This window comes from Magallana gigas, chromosome 5 (assembly GCF_963853765.1).
Source record: "Magallana gigas chromosome 5, xbMagGiga1.1, whole genome shotgun sequence".
Lineage (NCBI taxonomy): Eukaryota > Metazoa > Mollusca > Bivalvia > Ostreida > Ostreidae > Magallana > Magallana gigas.
The window spans coordinates 16738545-16763742 of record NC_088857.1 but is presented as its reverse complement, the minus strand read 5'-3'; the positions used below and the strand labels follow the sequence as shown (position 1 = coordinate 16763742).

Genomic DNA, 25198 nt, shown 5'->3' with positions numbered 1-25198 from the left:
ATTTTGGAGAAAACTCCTGCGACCAAAATAGACTATCGAAAACACATGACACACTGATACTATTGTTTTGAACACAAATAACGACGTTCGTGCATTTCATAAGCCACATGTTGACTTACATTTTTGCATGTTAGTTCATTAAATGTCTAAACCGTTTAACGAACATGCACTTTTATCGTTTTTATCATAAAACTATATCTTATAAAAAAAACATTTTCAGAAAATAGATTGTTCTTTATTGCGCAAACTCTACTTTCGATTCTATTACCAAGAATATATACCCAAGCTATAGACATTAGTAATGCTTCCCGTATTGTTTTTACTGCAAAGATTCTCGTAACATGGAGCTTAGACCATCTGAAATACGATACAGCCAAGATTCTATCGCAAAACAATTTGGCCGTAGCACTGGACACCCTTTCGACCTATTGGTCAAACACTGAACGATATCTTATCCGGACGATGTAATGTGAATTCGATTCCTCGGATATCTGTGATATACAGACACGGCCATGTAACGTAAAATTATAAAGGGATTTCCCAGCATCTATAAATAGAATATTATGTTATTCCCTGTTTGTTGGCAGCATATAATGTGCACAGAATTGATTACTGGTATTTATAACTCATTCAGTTTCGGAAAATCTAAAGTTATTTATAAACCACGGAAGTGAAGACTCCAAGATATCGGCTGATAAACTTTAAGGTATATGAAAGCTTTTAGCCATTGAATAAGAGTGTCCTTAGCGAAGTAATATGTATCTGCGACCATCAGAAATTTGTTTCAGCCAGGACTCTATTGGCTGTACTTTTGGTCGTTGTACCTCCCATCCATACAGACCGATTGGTGAAACATTGGACGATATTCTGACTGGGAGGATTAATGTCAACTCAATTCCAAGTATTTCTGTTTACAATAAAAATGGAAAATGGTTCACAGCTGACAACAGGAGATTGTGGGTGTTCCAAGAGGCTGAAAAACGTGGAAAGTGTAGCGAAATTTATGTCCGCGAGACCTTCTACATTGTTTACAACAAATTTACGACAATGAACAATGGTGCATCCGTTTATGTCCGAGGAAATCCGGGTGGTTATCAATGGCAAAGAATGCCAATAAAGGAAATACAACCGAACGAAACCCCAAAAATTACGTCTTTACAAACGATCCCGACCAGTTCCTACACAAACCAAAATTATATCGAGGATATGGATACTGCTGATATATGTTTGAAGAAACTTGAACAAAATGTCCCAACATTCAATGAAATTTCAACGGCAGAACGTAAAGAAACTTTATCTCTTGAAAAAAATATTTCTAGAGATGACAGTGTAATGTCTATAGATAATGGAAACCAATATAATATAGATGTTGACTCCGATTCTGAAGAAAATAATGTTGATGAAATATCACGCGATTTCTCCTTCATTTCAATGGCTTCAAATCAACAGGACAGTATGCTGTGTCAGCAAAACAACACAGCAAAACCAAATGCAATGAAGAGAGCAATGGAAGAACATGTTGAAGACGAAAGAGAAATTAGAGATAATGAGCAGACTGTAATAAATTCATCTAACATTCCAGGAAGCCTTATCAGCAGTACCTTTTTAAATTCAAATTCAGAGACTCTTGAGCTGTTGGAGAATAGAGATGTAGCTGTAACCATGTGCGACGAAGACAATGCCAAGTCCTCAAAATGTTCTAAATCTAAAAAGTGTATTTTATTTGTATTTTGCTTGATTCTGGTTTTCGTTGCTTTATTGTGTACCATATTAAGCATAACATTGACTTAAATGACAGTTGTAGCCTGCGTTAGAGAATTCTTATTTATTGTATATATACGTACATGTATGCCTTAAACTGCAGAGAACTGTGTGGTACACTTCATCAATAAATGTAAACAATCATTTCTTCATGTGGTTGAACTATGTTACACGTTGTTGTTGTGTCAAATTTCAGTTCAATTTTAAAAAATAGCGAGCAAAAATTAATTCAACTAGACTCTTGTTGCTATAGCAACAAAAAGGTCTTCCGTTCCTGATGTATAAATCTGTACAAAAAGTTCATTTCTCTTGTAAACAGAAAATGGATATAATTTATACCGTTAAGGAATTCCCAAGAAATAAACAAAACAAAAAGACAAAACGTCATTTTTTAGTACTTTCTGTGACGACCGGAAGTTACGCCGGATTATACAAAACATAGTAAACATATCTTCATACATTGCTTTGTCTTTCCTCAAAGTTTGGATGTTCAAGTTTTTGTTAGTTATAATATCTCGTTGAGAAAAGGTTTTTATCTCGGGCCCGGAAACGAACGAACGGAAGTGATTAAGAAATTGCAAATACGTATTTTAGTACATTTACCTATGATGCGTTTTTGTTCATCACATTGAGTAAAATGTTAAAAAAATTCTAATGTTAAAAAAAAACAACTTATATTGCTTAAACACTTCGAGTGAAAACCGGAAGTGATGTACGACCAAACGGAACCCGTTAAACACATGTTCATTCAAATGTCCATTATCCATTCAAGTTTTGTGTATTGATCTCTCACAGTTTCTGAGATCTTGGGTGTAGTTTTTTTTTTAAAAAAAGAAGGCTACCTAAGATATTTGAGATGTCTCACCGGAAGTAGATCTTTTTAAGGTTTTTTTTACCATGTGTGGATGACCTCTTGTATTTTTATAACTAAAATGTTACTTCCTTGCTAAATAACCAAAATATTTTTTAAAAATCAGAATTTGGTGTACTTCCTGTGACGACCGGAAGTTACGCCGGATGAAACAAAATAGTGCTAACACATGTCCATACACAGGTCTATAATCCTACAAAGTTTGGTTGTTGAAGTCGTTACCGTTTTTGAGATCTCGTCGATATACATTTTTTTGTCTCGGGACAGGAAACGGACAAACGGAAGTGCTTAATAAAATTTAAATGTTTTATATCTTGTTATTTTCCTATTTTACATTATTATTCATCGAAATAGCTAAAACTATCAAATAAAAACAGTTTAACGGATAAACAGTTTGATTTGTTTGAACTCTTCCGCTGTGGACCGGAAGTGACGGAAGACAAAATGAAACTGTTTAAACACATCTTCAATCAAATGTCTATGATTAGTGATAGTTTCGTGTCTTGATCACGTACAGTACCTGAGAACTTGCGGGTACAAAATATGTTTTAAAAAAGCTTCCTGAGATAATCGAGATATCTCACCGGAAGTAGAATTTTTTTGTTTATTTAACATTGTATAGATGATATATGTAAGGATCTATACTAATATCTTTATTCTATGGAAAATAAATTAAATACGTAAAAACAAAAAAAATTGAAGAGCTTCCGGTGACGACCGGAAGTTACGACGAGCAAAACAAAAATGTTTAAACACATCTACAACTATAGGTCTATCATCCCACAAAGTTTGGATGTTCAAGTCTTTACCGTTTCTGGGATCTCGTTGGTACAAGCTTTGTCAACGCGGGACAGGAAACGGACGACCGGAAACGATTTTTGACAAAATGAAAAAAAGCCTCGAGATATTGTCATTCTCTTTCCTTCCAGAAAATTTCACATAAACCTATCCAGTCATCTCTGAGAAATCTTGTGGACAAAAACTGGGAAAAAAATAATAATAACTAGACTCTTGTTGCTATAGCAACAAAAAGGTCTTCCGTTCCTCATGTATTAATCTGCACAAAAAATCCAGTTATCTTGTAAACAGAAAATGGATACATGCACATTTTTTCTTTCCTCAAAGTTTGGATGTTCAAGTTTTCGTTAGTTATAATTTCTCGTTGAAAAACGAACCAACAGAAGTGATTTAAGAAACGGAAAGTAGATATTTTAGTTCATTTACCTACGTACGTTACTGTTCATCACATTGAGTAAACTGTTTTTGAAAAAGTTAAAAGTTTTTAAAAAAGTTATATTGCTTTTGAACGTTTCAAGTATTAACCGGAAGTGACGTAGGACCAAATGAAACCCGTTAAACACATGTTCAATCAATGTGCATTATCTATATAAGTCTTGATCTATCACAGTTTCTGAGATCTTGTGGGTACTTTGTTTTTAAAAAAAGAAGGCTACCTGAGATATTTGAGATGTCTCACCGGAAGTAGATCTTTTTTTTACCATGTGTAGATGCCTTTTTGTATTTCTATAGCTAAATGTTACTTCAATGCTAAATAACCAAAATATTTCTAAAAAATCAAAATTGGGTGTACTTCCTGTGACGACCGGAAGTTACGCCGGATAAAACAAAATAGTGTTAACACATGTACATACATAGGTCTATCATCCCACAAAGTTTGGTTGTTCAAGTCGTTACTGTTTTTGAGATCTCGTCGAAATAAGGTTTTTGGTTTCTGGACAGGAAACGGGCAAACGGAAGTGCTCAATCTAAATTGTATTCAATATTTCTTGTATACTTGCCATTTGTACATTATTTTTCATTTATCTAACTAAAAAATATCAAAGGAAAACAGTTAAACTGATAAACAGCTCGATTTTTTTTATCATCCATGAAAGTTTCGTGTCTTGATCGCTTATAGTTCCTGAGATCTCGCGGGTACAAAATGTGTTTTTAAAAAGCTACCTGAGATAATTGAGATATCTCACCGGAAGTAGAATTTTTTTGTTGATATTACATTGCAGAGATTTCCTATGTATAGATTTATTCTTATATATTTATTCTATGGACAAAAAATTTGATGCGTAAAAAAAATATTTTTTAAGTGCTTCCAGTGACGACCGGAAGTTATGACGAACAAAACAAAAGTGTTTAAACACATCTACAGCTATAGGTCTATCATCCCACAAAGTTTGAATGTTTAAGTCTTTACCGTTTTTTAGATCTCGAGGTGACAAGCTTTTTGTCGCGGGACAGGAAACGGACGACCGGAAGTGAATTTAGAACAATTTTAATTAAAATCCTCTAGATCTTTTTATTTTCTGTCATTCCTGAAAATTTTATAAAAATCCATCAAAACATCTCTGAGAAATTCACGATAGAAAAAGGGGAAAAAAATAAGAAGAAGAAGAAGAAGAAAGAAAAAACCTAACAATCACTATAAGGTCTTCCGTTGGAAACGGAAGACCTTAATAAAAAAACCTTACAATCACTATAAGGTCTTCCGTTGGAAACGGAAGACCTTAATAATTATACGGTTTTTTTACTATTCAGTAAATGCAATAACGTGTGAAAAAATACCCCTTTTTGTGTAAAAATACTACTAAATATATTTTGAATTTAATCATTTGTGACACTATGCAGATATTGATATAAAAATCATGATGTGATTTTGAAGTTATTATTCATCTAAGCGTCAAGTAAAGTGTATCTAATAAACTGTCGTAGTTTCGATTGGTTTATCAGAATTAAACGTTGGTGCTGGGGAATAAATTAAAAGATAATTTCTTTTTTTTTTAATGTACCATGTACAGTTTTACATGGTTATCATCAAAGTAATAGAGTAAACTACAATGTGTATTCTTTTTGGTAAAATTATGTATTTGCAAACATGTAAGCATCGCTTAACTAAGCAGAATGAATTTCAACACTGTTTTATCGAAAGAGACTTTCTGAAGATTACAGACACACATTGGATTTCCTAATTCTCGTTATTAGGGGTTTTACACAGTTGACCGTCCCGTATTTTTTTTTTCTGGATAATATCAATATTCTTGAATCAAAACAATCGATGGATGGAACCCTCATAGTTTTCCAAGGTACATGTATGGCAGGGCCTGGAGTTCATGAACCCACTTCTAACTACAGAAGGGACTTTGTTTCATTATTAATCAAGTGTAAATTACCTTTTTAGTAAACACAATAAAAACAATTTAGCGGTAACTTATCAAAATCACTTTTTTATAAGAAAACATTTTGATAAAGATATCAGTTAGAATGAACATATCATGTATTAATCCTGATCATTATTTACCCACTTACATTGATGCTAGAAACTTGATTCTAACCTGTCATAGAAAATGAAGAAAGCAACAAATATTATGAAAATTATAAAGGGAATTCCCAGCATGTATAAATAGTCTCTTGATCTTGTAGTTAGCACAATATAATATGCACCATATCGATTATTTTACGGCAGCCAGTTTTAAAACAATTAAAGTTATTCATAACCCACAATAGTTAAATCCCAAAAGATATCAGCTGATAGCCTTGTTATGTATGATATTATTTAATGTTTAGAGCTATTCGAAGTTTTTGTCTTTGGCAAAGTAACATGTATCTGCGACCATTAGAAATATGTTTCAGTCACGACTCTATTGGCCGTTCTTTTGGTCGTTGTACTTCTCATCCATACAGACCGATTGGTGAAACATTGGACGATATTCTGACTGGAAAGATTAATGTCGACTCCATTTCTAGTATTTCTGTTTACAAAAAGAATAAAAAATGGTTCACAGCTGACAACAGAAGATCGTGGGTGTTCCAGGAGGCAGAAAAACGTGGGAAGTGTAGCGAAATTTATGTCCGAGAGACCCTCTACATTGATTACAACAAATTTACGACAAAGAACAATGGTGAATCCGTTTATGTCCGAGGGAATCCGGGTGGTTATCTATGGAGAAACGTACCTAAAAAGAGCATACAACCGAACAAAAACCCTAAAATCACGTCTTTGCAAACGATCCCGACCAGTTCGGCCTACACACACCAAAAGTGTAGTAAGGAGACGGATACCAGTGGTACATTTTTGACGAAACTTGAACGAAATGTTCCAGCGTTTTATGAAATTTCCATGAAGGACCGTGAAGAAGATTTGTGTTCTGAAAAAGAAACAAGAGATATTGAGCCAATGGCTGTAGACTCTATAGAAACAAGAGATATTGAGCCAATGGCTGTAGACTATATAGAAACAAGAGATATTGAGCCAATGGCTGTAGATTATAAATATGGAACCCAATATTATAGTATTGATGTTGACTCTGATTCTGAAGATAAAAAATTACCCAATTTTCCTTTCGTTTCAAAACCTTCAAACCAACAGGACAACACCAATGTCTTTTGTCATCATTGTAGCCAAGCAAAGCGAGAAGTAACTAAAACAGCGATGGAAGAAAAGGTTGGAGACGAAAGGAAAATAAAATATAGAGATGAGGCTGTAATCAATTCACATGATATTCCAAGAAATTCCGTTTATAGTCCCTTTTTGAGTTCCAATTCAGAGAGATATGAATCATTGGAGAATATGGATGTTGTTGTGACTATTCGTAATGAAACCACATACGTGATTGACAACTTCCGTAAATGCTCCGAATTAAAACACAGTAATTTTGGTCGATTTTGTTTAATTTTGTTAGTTATAGCTTTATTGTGTTTATTTGGAATCATAATACATGAAGTAACTTAATGACATTTTAGCCGACTTCAGAGAAATAATCTTCAATCTTGTTTTTATAGGTATGATGAAGAATACAGAGTACTGTACATGTAGTATTCATCTATAAAAAACATTTCTTCGTTGGTTTTGAATTACGTTACATCCTAAGACTGTGTCATATTTGAATTGGATCTTGGAAAATACGAAGCAAAAATTAGATTTTTCATTTTGTTATATTTATAGTAAATAAGATACCGCCATTTTGTGTTTAAAAAAGTTACTACTTGTTTTTCAAACTAAGGAAAGTCCCTAGTCAGGACTTTGTTGATAAAAAATAATGTGGTTCAATCAGTGGGAAAATACTATGTATTTTTTTTTAAATCAAAAATACATGTTTTGACCATTGAATCGTCTGATTAGAGTCTCCATAAGATGTTTCTTTTTGCAGATGATAATGGCCTTCAACATGCTGCAATCAATGTACACGATATGGAATCTTATCTTAATCGGGATCTTTTAACTTTAGAGGTTTGGTCTAAGAAATGGCTTTTAAATTTTAATCCTTCAAAAACTAAGGCTGTTTATTTTAGTAATAAACCTAACACAGTAACCCCTACGTTAAGATTTCAAGGATGCGATTTGGAATTCGTACCCACCCATAAACACTTAGGTGTTATATTTTCTGAGGACCTTTCCTGGTCATCTTATATAAATTCTATTATAGCAAATGCTCAAAAGAAATTGGGATTAATGAAAAAACTTAAATTTAAACTCAATAGAAAATTACTGTCACTATTATATACTTCATTTATAAGGCCTCAGTTAGAATATGCATCTGTATTGGGCGGATGTTCTATTAATGATTCTGACAAATTAGAAAAAATACAATTGATTGCAGCAAGAATTGTTACAGGTTTACCTATTTTTGCATCTCGGGAATCTCTTTACTTTGAAACAAGGTGGGAAACGCTTTATAGTAGAAGGAAAATATCCAGGCTAAGAACAATGTATAAAATTGACCGAAACCTTTTACCCAGTTATGTAATGGATATTTTTTCCAAAATAAGCGTGCTAATGTATCTAACTATTCTACCAGAAATGCACATAATTACTTAATACCAAAATGTCGTTTGGAATTGTATAAATTTTCGTTTGTTCCTACTGTTGTTGATGAATGGAATGCGCTTTCAACGGATGTCCTCGGAAGCGACTCTGTTCGCATTTTTAAGGGAAAAATACATGTTTCTGTCAAAAATGAAAATGTACTTACATGTAGAACTAGACCTAATTTTTTTATATATGGGGATAGATTTTTGAATATTATTCATACTAAACTTTGTCACAATTGTGCACTAAATAATGATTTATTTCGATGTAATATTATCAACAGTCCACTCTGTTCGTGTGGTAAGATAGAAGATACTTACCATTATTTTTTTACATGTAATAAATATAAAGATGCTAGAGATGTTCTATTTAATGACGTTTTTCAAATTGTGGATCTTAACATTGTCAATACTCATGTTTTACTTTGGGGTGACAGTTCAATAAGTGACAATGAAAATAAGCATTTATTTACATTAGTTTATAATTTTATCAAAAATACTGAAAGATTTCTTTAACTGATCTTATAACTACGAGTACACCGTTGTTAATTATATACATGTCAATTGCATATATGTATATGTCCATTCTATCCACTGACCTTTATTTATGTTGTGTACACATATATTGTATTATATCTTTGTATTGGGAGAGGGCGGTCTAAGTTATGGAACTTGTGCCCAATCCCAATTGTAATTTTGTACAATTAAAATATGTTCAAATCAAATCACAAGATGTTACTCCATTCTTTAATCTGACAGATGATTTCAGCCCGAATCATAAAATTGCTCAGATTCAAAAATGATCATAACAAAACAAGTTTCTAAAATATTGATTTATTACGGAATATGTGAGAAAGTCATCACCAGGGTCACTTTTATCATTGGATTGATTAAAAAATTGTTTAAGTAATGTTACAAGAATGATATCCGAAAATTGTTACCAAATTTCACACACACACACACACACAGATAGATAGATAGATAGATGGATAGATGGATAGATAGATAGATAGATAGATAGATAGATAATTGGCATGAAATGATTTTGTTTACTTAATGTGGTCTTCACACCGATAAATATATTTAAAGAACTATATATGATAAGAGTTAAATTTGGCCCCCATAATTCGCCATTTTTTAAGTGTTTCAGGTACAATAAAATGTTAACTAATTTTTTAGAAGAGTTGATATAAAATATATCTTTCATCTATTTATTTGATTTGTTTGCACTCACTGGCAGTATATGACGTCAGAAGTGACGCCATTTCTATAATTCAATCAAAATCAGCCAAAAATTGACATTTTTCTTATCTATTTACGAATGGGGAATATAGAGCGCATGCTTGAACAAGGAAAATATTTTTGTCACTTATTAGTCTTGGCTAGATACATCTCTGATTAAAATATTTTATTTGTTCAAGAATGCGCTCTATGTTTTCGGAAGGAAAACATGCTTGAAGACAAGCTGTTTTACGCTAAAAATGCAAAAATGGCGGGGAAAGGTTGTCTTTACAATGTCATAATTCTAAATTGTGGGCACTTGAACCAAATGAATATTATGTAAACACATCACATACATATCTGTGCTAAGAAAACAAAGAATGATAGTAAAATGATAATGTTCATCTTAAGGGGCCATTTTAGGCCCTTATCATATATAGTCCTTTCAAATCATAATAATTTATCTTAAATTTTGTGTAATACTAGTATGTACTCATGAAATATCAAAAGTTTTAGCTGATTTATTGCAATAAAATATTGCTGTTTGAAAATGAATTAAAAAGTTATATTAAAAATGTACCATTTACAGTTTTACTGGTACAAATGCGTAAAGCTATGGTATTTAGTTTTCATCATAATATTAGAATTAAACTATATAGTTACCCTTGAAATCTTCTAGTAAGATCCCTTATTTACATATTGGGCCATTCAGACATGAGTTTGTTTGCATCAAACAAACTTCCGCAAACAAATATCAAAAATTCAAATAATCTCCGGGGGGGGGGGGGGGAGCTTGTTATAAATGGTTGACCCTGTCGCGGGTAAAAACCCTTAAGTTCGGGAAATTAAAAAATGCATGACGTCATTTTAGAGAAAACTCCTGCGACCAAAATAGACTATCGGAAACAACAACGCCGTTCGTGCATTTCTTAAGTCACATGTTGAATTACATTTGTGCATGTTAGTTCATTTGTTTCCTGAATTATAAATGTCGAAGCCATTTAACGAACATGAACCTTAATCTTTTTTATCATAAAACTACATGTACAGTATATCTAAAAATAATTCTTGACTTATAAAAAACATTTTCAGAAAATAAGTTGTTCCTTTTAGCGCATAGACGTCTACTTTCGATTCTACTACCAAGAATATATAACCAAGCTACTGACATTAGTAATGCTTCCCGTATTGTTTTTACTGCAAAGATTCTCGTAACATGGAGCTTAGACCATCTGAAATACGATACAGCCAAGATTCTATCGCAAGAAATTTTGGTCGTAGCACTGGACACCCGCTTCGGCCTATCGGTCAAACACTGGACGATATTTTATCCGGACAGAGTAATGTGAATTCGATTCCTCGGATATCAGTGGTATATAGACACGGCCATTGGTTTACTGTCGACAACCGTAGACTTTGGGTCTTTCAAAAAGCAGAGGAACGGGGCAAATGTGACAAGATATTTGTCTACGAAACAAGTTTCTTTGACGATGAAAAATTTACCACCACAAACGAGGGACGATCAGTGCAAGTGCGGGGAGACCCCGGTGGATATTTATGGAGGCGGTACCCTGTTAACAGGGAACGAAGAACCCCACGAACTTATAGCGTCGGAGCATCAGCATATGGTCAAAGAAGTCCAGTTCGTACAAGCAGACCCTCCTACGAGTATTCTACATCCACGGTGTCGTCTGCTTATCGTCCCGGGGAAAATTACTATAACTCCGTCTTGTACAACAATCGACCCTATTCAGCCCCAGTGAACTCATATGAACCAGAAAGAAGATACTCTTCTCCGTTGACTTCAGAGAGGAATTACTCGACAGACAGATCGACATCGAGTGGTTCTGGATTCTGGGACATGTGTGTCATATTATAAAAGCACGACAATCGATTTTGCTGATTCAGCTCAACTCACAGTATTTATTTATTGAATGCATGTATTTTTTTTTTTTTATTGTTAAAAGATTAAATTTCTTGTTATCATATACGAATCTTTTTCTTCTCTATTTGTTTATTCGTTTATTTATTACGCTGCAGCTACTGAAGTGTTACTTGGTAGTAAAGTGTGAAATAAAGCATAAACAGTCAGATAGGTAAAGTTAGCTACTAGTAACTGGCTACTAGTAACTGGCTACGAGAAGTAAAAAAAGCTAGCTACTAGTAACTGGCTACGAGATTAAATAAAAGTTAGCTACTAGTAACTGGCTACGAGAAGTAAGAAAAGCTAGCTACTAGTAAATGGCTACGAGATTAAAGAAACTTGGCTTCTAGATACTTCTTACCGTCCATGGGAGAACACATACCAAGGATTTCTATTTTTGTTCTTAAGATGTACATTGCACTATATCACTGTCAATTGTCAATATATCTCAAGTAGCTGTATATATAGACTGAAGATATATGCCTGACTTGCTAATATCAACATTCTGCCGAGTCATCCACATAATATTACCACACAATTACTCAGATATCTCTCTTTATGTAGTCAGCTACTTGTGCGTTTCGTTACAAATATCTTTATTTTTTGGCTGTTTTGTCAATATATCTCAAGTAGCTGTATATATAGATTGAAGATATATGCCAGACATGCTAATATCAACATTCTGTCAAGTCATCCACATAATATTATGACACAATTACTCAGATATCTCTCTTTATGTAGTCAGCTACTTGTGCATTTCGTTACAAATAACATTCTTTTTTGGCAGTTTTGTCAATATATCTCAAGTAGCTGAATATATAGATTAAAGATATATGCCAGACATGCTAATATCAACATTCTGTCAAGTCATCCACATAATTTTACAACACAATTACTCAGATATCTCTCTTGATGTAGTCAGCTACTTGTGCATTTCATTTTAAATATCTTTATTTTTGCCAGTTTTGTCAATATATCTCAAGTAGCTGAATATATAGATGTAAGATATATGCCAGTCTTGCTAAAATCAACATTCTGTCAAGTCATCCACATAATATTACGACACAATTATTCAGATATCTCAATTTATGTAGTCAGCTACTTGTGCATTTCGTTACAAATATCATTCTTTTTTTGCAGTTTTGTCAATATATCTCAAGTAGCTGAATATATAGATTAAAGATATATGCCAGACATGCTAATATCAACATTCTGTCAAGTCATCCACATAATATTACAACACAATTACTCAGATATCTCTCTTGATGTAGTCAGCTACTTGTGCATTTCGTTACAAATATCTTTATTTTTGGCAGTTTTGTCAATATATCTCAAGTAGCTGAATATATAGATTGAAGATATATGCCAGACATGCTAATATCAACATTCTGTCAAGTCATCCACATAATATTATGACACAATTACTCAGATATCTCTCTTTATGTAGTCAGCTACTTGTGCATTTCGTTACAAATAACATTCTTTTTTGGCAGTTTTGTCAATATATCTCAAGTAGCTGAATATATAGATTAAAGATATATGCCATACATGCTAATATCAACATTCTGTCAAGTCATCCACATAATATTACAACACAATTACTCAGATATCTCTCTTGATGTAGTCAGCTACTTGTGCATTTCGTTACAAATATCTTTATTTTTGGCAGTTTTGTCAATATATCTCAAGTAGCTGAATATATAGATTAAAGATATATGCCAGACATGCTAATATCAACATTTTGTCAAGTCATCCACATAATATTACGACACAATTACTCAGATATCTCAATTTATGTAGTCAGCTACTTGTGCGTTTCGTTACAAATATCTTTATTTTTTGCTGGTTTTGTCAATATATCTCAAGTAGCTGAATATATAGATTGAAGATATGTGTCAAACATGCTAATATCAACATTCTGTTAAGTCATCCACATAATATTACGACACAATTACTCAGATATCTCTCTTTATGTAGTCAGCTACTTGTGCATTTCGTTACAAATAACATTCTTTATTGGCAGTTTTGTCAATATATCTCAAGTAGCTGAATATAAAGATTGAAGATATATGTCAGACATGCTAATATCAAAATTTTTTCAATTCATCCACATAATATTACGACACAATAACTCAGATATCTCTCTTGATGTAGTCAGCTACTTGTGCATTTTGTTACAAATATCTTTATTTTTTGCTGTTTTGTCTATATCTCTCAAGTAGCTGTATATATAGATTGTAGATATATGCCAGACATGCTAATATAAACATTATGTCAAGTCATCCACGTTATATAATCACACAATTACTCAGATATCTCTCTTTATGTAGTCAGCTACTAGTGTGTTCCGTTACAAATATCTTTATTTTTTGGCGGTTTTGTCAATATACCTCAAGTAGCTGAATATATACATTTTGTAGATTGAAGATATATGTCAGACATGCTAATATCAACATTCTGTCAAGTCATCCACATAATATTACGACACAATTACTCAGATATCTCTCTTGATGTAGTCAGCTACTTGTGCATTTTGTTACAAATATCTTTATTTTTTGCTGTTTTGTCTATATATCTCAAGTAGCTGAATATATAGGTTGCAGATATATGCCAGTCTTGCTATATCAACATTTTGTCAAGTCATCCACATAATATTACGACACAATTACTCAGATATCTCAATTTATGTAGTCAGCTACTTTTGCATTTTGTTACAAATATCTTTATTTTTTGCTGTTTTGTCTATATCTCTCAAGTAGCTGTATATATAGATTGTAGATATATGCCAGACATGCTAATATCAACATTCTGTCAAGTCATCCACATAATAGAATCACACAATTACTCAGATATCTCAATTTATGTAGTCAGCTACTTGTGCATTATGTTTGAAATATCATTCTTTTTTGGCGGTTTTGTCGATATATTTCAAGTAGCTGAATATATAGATTGAAGATATATGCCAGTTTTGCTAATATAAACATTATGTCAAGTCATCCACGTAATATAATCACACAATTACTCAGATATCTCTCTTTATGTAGTCATCTACTTGTGCATTTTGTCTCAAATATCATTCTTTTTTGGCGGTTTTGTCGATATATTTCAAGTAGCTGAATATATAGGTTGCAGATATATGCCAGTCTTGCTAATATCAACATTTCTTCAAGTCATCCACAGAATATTACAACACAATTACTCAGATATCTCTCTTGATGTAGTCAGCTACTTGTGCATTTCGTTACAAATATCATTCTTTTTTTGCAGTTTTGTCAACATATCTCAAGTAGCTGAATATATAGATGTAAGATATATGCCAGTCTTGCTAAAATCAACACTCTGTCAAGTCATCCACATAATATTACGACACAATTACTCAGATATCTCTCTTTATGTAGTCAGCTACTTGTGCGTTTCGTTACAAATATCTTTATTTTTTGGCGGTTTTGTCAATATACCTCAAGTAGCTGAATATATAGATTGAAGATATATGTCAGACATGCTAATATCAACATTCTGTTAAGTCATCCACATAATATTACGACACAATTACTCAGATATCTCTCTTGATGTAGTCAGCTACTTGTGCATTTTGTTACAAATATCTTTATTTTTAGCTGTTTTGTCTATATCTCTCAAGTAGCTGTATATATAGATTGTAGATATATGCCAGACATGCTAATATAAACATTCTGTCAAGTCATCCACATAATATTATCACACAATTACTCAGATATCTCTCTTTATGTAGTCAGCTACTTGTGCATTTTGTTTCAAATATCATTCTTTTTTGGCGGTTTTGTCGATATATTTCAAGTAGCTGAATATATAGGTTGCAGATATATGCCAGTCTTGCTAATATCAACATTCTGTCAAGTCATCTACATAATATTTTCACACAATTACTCAGATATCTCTCTTGATGTAGTCAGCTACTTGTGCATTTCGTTACAAATATCTTTATTTTTTGGCGGTTTTGTCAACATATCTCAAGTAGCTGAATATATATATTGAAGATATATGCCAGACATGCTAATATCAACATTCTGTCAAGTCATCCACATAATATTACCACACAATTACTCAGATATCTCTCTTTATGTAGTCAGCTACTTGTGCATGTTGTTACAAATATCTTTATCTTTTTGCTGTTTTTTCTATATATCTCAAGTAGCTGTATATATAGATTGAAGATATATGCCAGTCTTGCTAATATAAACATTCTGTCAAGTCATCCACATAATATGATCACACAATTACTCAGATATCTCTCTTTATGTAGTCAGCTACTTGTGCATTTCGTTACAAATATCTTTAGTTTTTTGCTGTTTTTTCAGTATATCTCAAGTAGCTAAATATATAGATTGGAGATATATGCCAGTCTTGCTAAAATCAACATTTTGTCAAGTCATCCACATAATATTACGACACAATTACTCAGATATCTCTCTTTATGTAGTCAGCTACTTGTGCATTTCGTTACAAACATCTTCATTTTTTTGGCGGTTTTGTCAATATACCTCAAGTAGCTGAATATATAGATTGAAGATATATGTCAGACATGCTAATATCAACATTCTGGTAAGTCATCCACATAATATTACGACACAATTACTCAGATATCTCTCTTGATGTAGTCAGCTACTTGTGCATTTTGTTACAAATATCTTCATTTTTTGCTGTTTTGTCTATATCTCTCAAGTAGCTGTATATATAGATTGTAGATATATGCCAGACATGCTAATATAAACATTATGTCAAGTCATCCACGTAATATAATCACACAATTACTCAGATATTTCTCTTTATGTAGTCAGCTACTTGTGCATTTTGTCTCAAATATCATTCTTTTTTGGCGGTTTTGCCGATATATTTCAAGTAGCTGAATATATAGGTTGCAGATATATGCCAGTCTTGCTAATATCAACATTTCTTCAAGTCATCCACATAATATTACAACACAATTACTCAGATATCTCTCTTGATGTAGTCAGCTACTTGTGCATTTCGTTATAAATATCTTTATTTTTGGCAGTTTTGTCAACATATCTCAAGTAGCTGAATATATAGATTGAAGATATATGTCAGACATGCTAATATCAACATTCTGTCAAGTCATCCACATAATGTGATCACACAATTACTCAGATATCTCTCTTTATGTAGTCAGCTACTAGTGTGTTCCGTTACAAATATCTTTATTTTTTGGCGGTTTTGTCAATATACCTCAAGTAGCTGAATATATAGATTAAAGATATATGTCAGACATGCTAATATCAACTTTCTGTCAAGTCATCCACATAATATTATGACACAATTACTCAGATATCTCTCTTGATGTAGTCAGCTACTTGTGCATTTTGTTACAAATATCTTTATTTTTTGCTGTTTTGTCTATATATCTCAAGTAGCTGTATATATAGATTGTAGATATATGCCAGACATGCTAATATAAACAATATGTCAAGTCATCCACGTAATATTATCACACAATTACTCAGATATCTCTCTTTATGTAGTCAGCTACTTGTGCATTATGTTTCAAATATCATTCTTTTTTGGCGGTTTTGTCGATATATTTCAAGTAGCTGAATACATAGGTTGCAGATATATGCCAGTCTTGCTATATCAACATTTCTTCAAGTCATCCACATAATATTACGACACAATTACTCAGATATCTCAATTTATGTAGTCAGCTACTGGTGCATTTTGTTACAAATATCTTTATTTTTTGCTGCTTTGTCTATATCTCTCAAGTAGCTGTATATATAGATTGTAGATATATGCCAGACATGCTAATATCAACATTCTGTCAAGTCATCCACATAATAGAATCACACAATTACTCAGATATCTCTCTTTATGTAGTCAGCTACTTGTGCATTATGTTTCAAATATCATTCTTTTTTGGCAGTTTTGTCGATATATTTCAAGTAGCTGAATATATAGATTGAAGATATATGCCAGTTTTGCTAATATAAACATTCTGTCAAGTCATCCTCATAATATGATCACACAATTACTCAGATATCTCTCTTTATGCTGTCAGGTACCTGTGCATTTTGTTTCAAATATCATTTTTTTGGCGGTTTTGTCAATATATCTCAAGTAACTGAATATATAGATTGAAGATATGTGCCAGACATGCTAATATAAACTTTCTGTCAAGTCATCCACATAATAGAATCACACAATTACTCAGATATCTCTCTTTATGTAGTCAGCTACTTGTGCATTATGTTTCAAATATCATTCTTTTTTGGCGGTTTTGTCGATATATTTCAAGTAGCTGAATATATAGATTGAAGATATATGCCAGTTTTGCTAATATAAACATTCTGTCAAGTCATCCACATAATATGATCACACAATTACTCAGATATCTCTCTTTATGCTGTCAGGTACCTGTGCATTTCGTTACAAATATCATTTTTTTTTTTGGCGGTTTTGTCAATATATCTCAAGTAGCTGAATATATAGATTGAAGATATGTGCCAGACATGCTAATATAAACTTTCTGTCAAGTCATCCACATAATATAATCACACAATTACTCAGATATCTCTCTTTGTTGATATTAGCATGTCTGGCATATATCTTACATCTATATATTTAGCTACTTGAGATATATTGATAAAACCGCAAAAATATGAAGATATTTGTAACAAAATGCACAAGTAGCTGACTACATCAAGAGAGATATCTGAGTAATTGTGTGGTAATATTATGTGGATGACTTGACAGAATGTTGATATTAGCATGTCTGGCATATATCTTACATCTATATATTCAGCTACTTGAGATATATTCACAAAACCGCCAAGAAATGAAAATATTTGTAACGAAATGCACAAGTAGCTGACTACATAAAGAGAGATATCTGAGTAATTGTGTGGTAATATTATGTGGATGACTTGACAGAATGTTGATATTAGCATGTCTGACATATATCTTACATCTATATATTCAGCTACTTGAGATATATTGATAAAACCGCAAAAAAATGAAAATATTTGTAACGAAATGCACAAGTAGCTGACTACATAAAGAGAGATATCTGAGTAATTGTGTGATCATATTATGTGGATGACTTGACAGAATGTTAATATTAGCATGTCTGACATATATCTTACATCTATATATTCAGCTACTTGAGATATATTGATAAAACCACAAAAAAATGAAAATATTTGTAACGAAATGCACAAGTAGCTGACTACATAAACAGAGATATCTGAGTAATTGTGTCGTAATATTATGTGGATGACTTGACAGAATGTTAATATTAGCATGTCTAGCATATATCGTACATCTCTATATTTAGCTACTTGAGATATATTGACAAAACTGCCAAAAAATGATGATATTTATAACGAAATGCACAAGTAGCTGACTACATCAAGAGAGATATCTGAGTAATTGTGTCGTAATATTATGTGGATGACTTGACAGAATGTTAATATTAGCATGTCTGGCATATATCTTACATCTCTATATTTAGCTACTTGAGATATATTGACAAAACTGCCAAAAAATGAAGATATTTATAACGAAATGCACAAGTAGCTGACTACAAAAAGAGAGATATCTGAGTAATTGTGTGATCATATTATGTGGATGACTTGACAGAATGTTGATATTAGCATGTCTGACATATATCTTCAATCTATATATTCAGCTACTTGAGATATATTGATAAAACCGCAAAAAAATGAAGATATTTGTAACGAAATGCACAAGTAGCTGACTTTATAAAGAGAGATATCTGAGTAATTGTGTCGTAATATTATGTTGATGACTTGACAGAATGTTGATATTAGCATGTCTGGCATATATCTTCAATCTATATATTCAGCTACTTGAGATATATTGATAAAACCGCAAAAAAATGAAGATATTTGTAACGAAATGCACAATTAGCTGACTACATAAAGAGAGATATCTGAGTAATTGTGTCGTAATATTATGTGGATGACTTGACAGAATGTTAATATTAGCATGTCTGGCATATATCGTACATCTCTATATTTAGCTACTTGAGATATATTGACAAAACTGCCAAAAAATGAAGATATTTATAACGAAATGCACAAGTAGCTGACTACAAAAAGAGAGATATCTGAGTAATTGTGTGATCATATTATGTGGATGACTTGACAGAATGTTGATATTAGCATGTCTGACATATATCTTCAATCTATATATTCAGCTACTTGAGATATATTGATAAAACCGCAAAAAAATGAAGATATTTGTAACGAAATGCACAAGTAGCTGACTACATAAAGAGAGATATCTGAGTAATTGTGTCGTAATATTATGTGGATGACTTGACAGAATGTTGATATTAGCATGTCTGGCATATATCTTCAATCTATATATTCAGCTACTTGAGATATATTGATAAAACCGCAAAAAAATGAAGATATTTGTAACGAAATGCACCAGTAGCTGACTACATAAAGAGAGATATCTGAGTAATTGTGTCGTAATATTATGTGGATAACTTGACAGAATGTTGATATTAGCATGTCTGGCATATATCTTCAATCTACATGTATATATTCAGCTACTTGAGATATATTGATAAAACTGCAAAAAAATAAAGATATTTGTAACGAAATGCACAAGTAGCTGACTACATAAAGAGAGATATCTGAGTAATTGTGTCGTAATATTATGTGGATGACTTGACAGAATGTTAATATTAGCATGTCTGGCATATATCGTACATCTCTATATTTAGCTACTTGAGATATATTGACAAAACTGCCAAAAAATGATGATATTTATAACGAAATGCACAAGTAGCTGACTACATAAAGAGAGATATCTGAGTAATTGTGTCGTAATATTATGTGGATGACTTGACAGAATGTTAATATTAGCATGTCTAGCATATATCGTACATCTCTATATTTAGCTACTTGAGATATATTGACAAAACTGCCAAAAAATGATGATAATTATAACGAAATGCACAAGTAGCTGACTACATAAAGAGAGATATCTGAGTAATTGTGTCGTAATATTATGTGGATGACTTGACAGAATGTTAATATTAGCATGCCTGGCATATATCTTACATCTATATATTTAGCTACTTGAGATATATTGACAAAACTGCCAAAAAATGAAGATATTTATAACGAAATGCACAAGTAGCTGACTACAAAAAGAGAGATATCTGAGTAATTGTGTGATCATATTATGTGGATGACTTGACAGAATGTTGATATTAGCATGTCTGACATATATCTTCAATCTATATATTCAGCTACTTGAGATATATTGATAAAACCGCAAAAAAATAAAGATATTTGTAACGAAATGCACAAGTAGCTGACTACATAAAGAGAGATATCTGAGTAATTGTGTCGTAATATTATGTAGATGACTTGACAGAATGTTGATATTAGCATGTCTGGCATATATCTTACATCTATATATTCAGCTACTTGAGATATATTGATAAAACCGCAAAAAAATGAAGATATTTGTAACGAAATGCACAAGTAGCTGACTACATAAAGAGAGATATCTGAGTAATTGTGTCGTAATATTATGTGGATGACTTGACAGAATGTTAATATTAGCATGTCTGGCATATATCGTACATCTCTATATTTAGCTACTTGAGATATATTGACAAAACTGCCAAAAAATGATGATATTTATAACGAAATGCACAAGTAGCTGACTACATAAAGAGAGATATCTGAGTAATTGTGTGATCATATTATGTGGATGACTTGACAGAATGTTGATATTAGCATGTCTGACATATATCTTCAATCTATATATTCAGCTACTTGAGATATATTGATAAAACCGCAAAAAATGAAGATATTTGTAACGAAATGCACAAGTAGCTGACTTTATAAAGAGAGATATCTGAGTAATTGTGTCGTAATATTATGTTGATGACTTGACAGAATGTTGATATTAGCATGTCTGGCATATATCTTCAATCTATATATTCAGCTACTTGAGATATATTGATAAAACCGCAAAAAAATGAAGATATTTGTAACGAAATGCACAATTAGCTGACTACATAAAGAGAGATATCTGAGTAATTGTGTCGTAATATTATGTGGATGACTTGACAGAATGTTAATATTAGCATGTCTGGCATATATCGTACATCTCTATATTTAGCTACTTGAGATATATTGACAAAACTGCCAAAAAATGAAGATATTTATAACGAAATGCACAAGTAGCTGACTACAAAAAGAGAGATATCTGAGTAATTGTGTGATCATATTATGTGGATGACTTGACAGAATGTTGATATTAGCATGTCTGACATATATCTTCAATCTATATATTCAGCTACTTGAGATATATTGATAAAACCGCAAAAAAATGAAGATATTTGTAACGAAATGCACAAGTAGCTGACTACATAAAGAGAGATATCTGAGTAATTGTGTCGTAATATTATGTGGATGACTTGACAGAATGTTGATATTAGCATGTCTGGCATATATCTTCAATCTATATATTCAGCTACTTGAGATATATTGATAAAACCGCAAAAAAATGAAGATATTTGTAACGAAATGCACCAGTAGCTGACTACATAAAGAGAGATATCTGAGTAATTGTGTCGTAATATTATGTGGATGACTTGACAGAATGTTGATATTAGCATGTCTGGCATATATCTTCAATCTACATGTATATATTCAGCTACTTGAGATATATTGATAAAACTGCAAAAAAATAAAGATATTTGTAACGAAATGCACAAGTAGCTGACTACATAAAGAGAGATATCTGAGTAATTGTGTCGTAATATTATGTGGATGACTTGACAGAATGTTAATATTAGCATGTCTGGCATATATCGTACATCTCTATATTTAGCTACTTGAGATATATTGACAAAACTGCCAAAAAATGATGATATTTATAACGAAATGCACAAGTAGCTGACTACATAAAGAGAGATATCTGAGTAATTGTGTCGTAATATTATGTGGATGACTTGACAGAATGTTAATATTAGCATGTCTAGCATATATCGTACATCTCTATATTTAGCTACTTGAGATATATTGACAAAACTGCCAAAAAATGATGATAATTATAACGAAATGCACAAGTAGCTGACTACATAAAGAGAGATATCTGAGTAATTGTGTCGTAATATTATGTGGATGACTTGACAGAATGTTAATATTAGCATGTCTGGCATATATCTTACATCTATATATTTAGCTACTTGAGATATATTGACAAAACTGCCAAAAAATGAAGATATTTATAACGAAATGCACAAGTAGCTGACTACAAAAAGAGAGATATCTGAGTAATTGTGTGATCATATTATGTGGATGACTTGACAGAATGTTGATATTAGCATGTCTGACATATATCTTCAATCTATATATTCAGCTACTTGAGATATATTGATAAAACCGCAAAAAAATAAAGATATTTGTAACGAAATGCACAAGTAGCTGACTACATAAAGAGAGATATCTGAGTAATTGTGTCGTAATATTATGTAGATGACTTGACAGAATGTTGATATTAGCATGTCTGGCATATATCTTACATCTATATATTCAGCTACTTGAGATATATTGATAAAACCGCAAAAAAATGAAGATATTTGTAACGAAATGCACAATTAGCTGACTACATAAAGAGAGATATCTGAGTAATTGTGTCGTAATATTATGTGGATGACTTGACAGAATGTTAATATTAGCATGTCTGGCATATATCGTACATCTCTATATTTAGCTACTTGAGATATATTGACAAAACTGCCAAAAAATGATGATATTTATAACGAAATGCACAAGTAGCTGACTACATAAAGAGAGATATCTGAGTAATTGTGTCGTAATATTATGTGGATGACTTGACAGAATGTTAATATTAGCATGTCTAGCATATATCGTACATCTCTATATTTAGCTACTTGAGATATATTGACAAAACTGCCAAAAAATGATGATAATTATAACGAAATGCACAAGTAGCTGACTACATAAAGAGAGATATCTGAGTAATTGTGTCGTAATATTATGTGGATGACTTGACAGAATGTTGATATTAGCATGTCTGACATATATCTTACATCTATATATTTAGCTACTTGAGATATATTGACAAAACTGCCAAAAAATGAAGATATTTATAACGAAATGCACAAGTAGCTGACTACAAAAAGAGAGATATCTGAGTAATTGTGTGATCATATTATGTGGATGACTTGACAGAATGTTGATATTAGCATGTCTGGCATATATCTTCAATCTATATATTCAGCTACTTGAGATATATTGATAAAACCGCAAAAAAATGAAGATATTTGTAACGAAATGCACAAGTAGCTGACTACATAAAGAGAGATATCTGAGTAATTGTGTCGTAATATTATGTGGATGACTTGACAGAATGTTGATATTAGCATGTCTGGCATATATCTTCAATCTATATATTCAGCTACTTGAGATATATTGATAAAACCGCAAAAAAATGAAGATATTTGTAACGAAATGCACAATTAGCTGACTACATAAAGAGAGATATCTGAGTAATTGTGTCGTAATATTATGTGGATGACTTGACAGAATGTTAATATTAGCATGTCTGGCATATATCGTACATCTCTATATTTAGCTACTTGAGATATATTGACAAAACTGCAAAAAAATGATGATATTTATAACGAAATGCACAAGTAGCTGACTACATAAAGAGAGATATCTGAGTAATTGTGTCGTAATATTATGTGGATGACTTGACAGAATGTTAATATTAGCATGTCTGGCATATATCGTACATCTCTATATTTAGCTACTTGAGATATATTGACAAAACTGCCAAAAAATGATGATAATTATAACGAAATGCACAAGTAGCTGACTACATAAAGAGAGATATCTGAGTAATTGTGTCGTAATATTATGTGGATGACTTGACAGAATGTTAATATTAGCATGTCTGGCATATATCTTACATCTATATATTTAGCTACTTGAGATATATTGACAAAACAGCAAAAAATGAAGATATTTATAACGAAATGCACAAGTAGCTGACTACAAAAAGAGAGATATCTGAGTAATTGTGTGATCATATTATGTGGATGACTTGACAGAATGTTGATATTAGCATGTCTGGCATATATCTTCAATCTATATATTCAGCTACTTGAGATATATTGATAAAACCGCAAAAAAATGAAGATATTTGTAACGAAATGCACAAGTAGCTGACTACATAAAGAGAGATATCTGAGTAATTGTGTCGTAATATTATGTGGATGACTTGACAGAATGTTGATATTAGCATGTCTGGCATATATCTTCAATCTATATATTCAGCTACTTGAGATATATTGATAAAACCGCAAAAAAATGAAGATATTTGTAACGAAATGCACAATTAGCTGACTACATAAAGAGAGATATCTGAGTAATTGTGTCGTAATATTATGTGGATGACTTGACAGAATGTTGATATTAGCATGTCTGGCATATATCGTACATCTCTATATTTAGCTACTTGAGATATATTGACAAAACTGCCAAAAAATGAAGATATTTATAACGAAATGCACAAGTAGCTGACTA

General features: G+C 32.0%; 2 protein-coding genes across 2 annotated transcripts; both read left to right on the top strand.

Annotated features, from left to right (window-relative positions):
• Positions 1–250: 250 nt before the first annotated feature.
• Positions 251–1956, top strand: LOC136275502 (uncharacterized). Its single transcript, XM_066084914.1, has one exon. The coding sequence runs from the start codon at positions 757–759 to the stop codon at positions 1789–1791; it is 1035 nt and encodes a 344-aa protein (XP_065940986.1). The 5' UTR covers positions 251–756; the 3' UTR covers positions 1792–1956.
• A 4191-nt stretch (positions 1957–6147) lies between these two features.
• Positions 6148–9148, top strand: LOC136275487 (uncharacterized). The gene has a single exon (XM_066084861.1). The coding sequence runs from the start codon at positions 6201–6203 to the stop codon at positions 7371–7373; it is 1173 nt and encodes a 390-aa protein (XP_065940933.1). The 5' UTR covers positions 6148–6200; the 3' UTR covers positions 7374–9148.
• The last annotated feature ends 16050 nt before the right edge of the window (positions 9149–25198 follow it).

Coding starts and splice junctions, on each gene's coding strand:
- LOC136275502 (XM_066084914.1), top strand. CDS start 757: ATGTATCTGCGACCATCAGAAATTTGTTTCAGCCAGGACTCTATTGGC.
- LOC136275487 (XM_066084861.1), top strand. CDS start 6,201: ATGTTTAGAGCTATTCGAAGTTTTTGTCTTTGGCAAAGTAACATGTAT.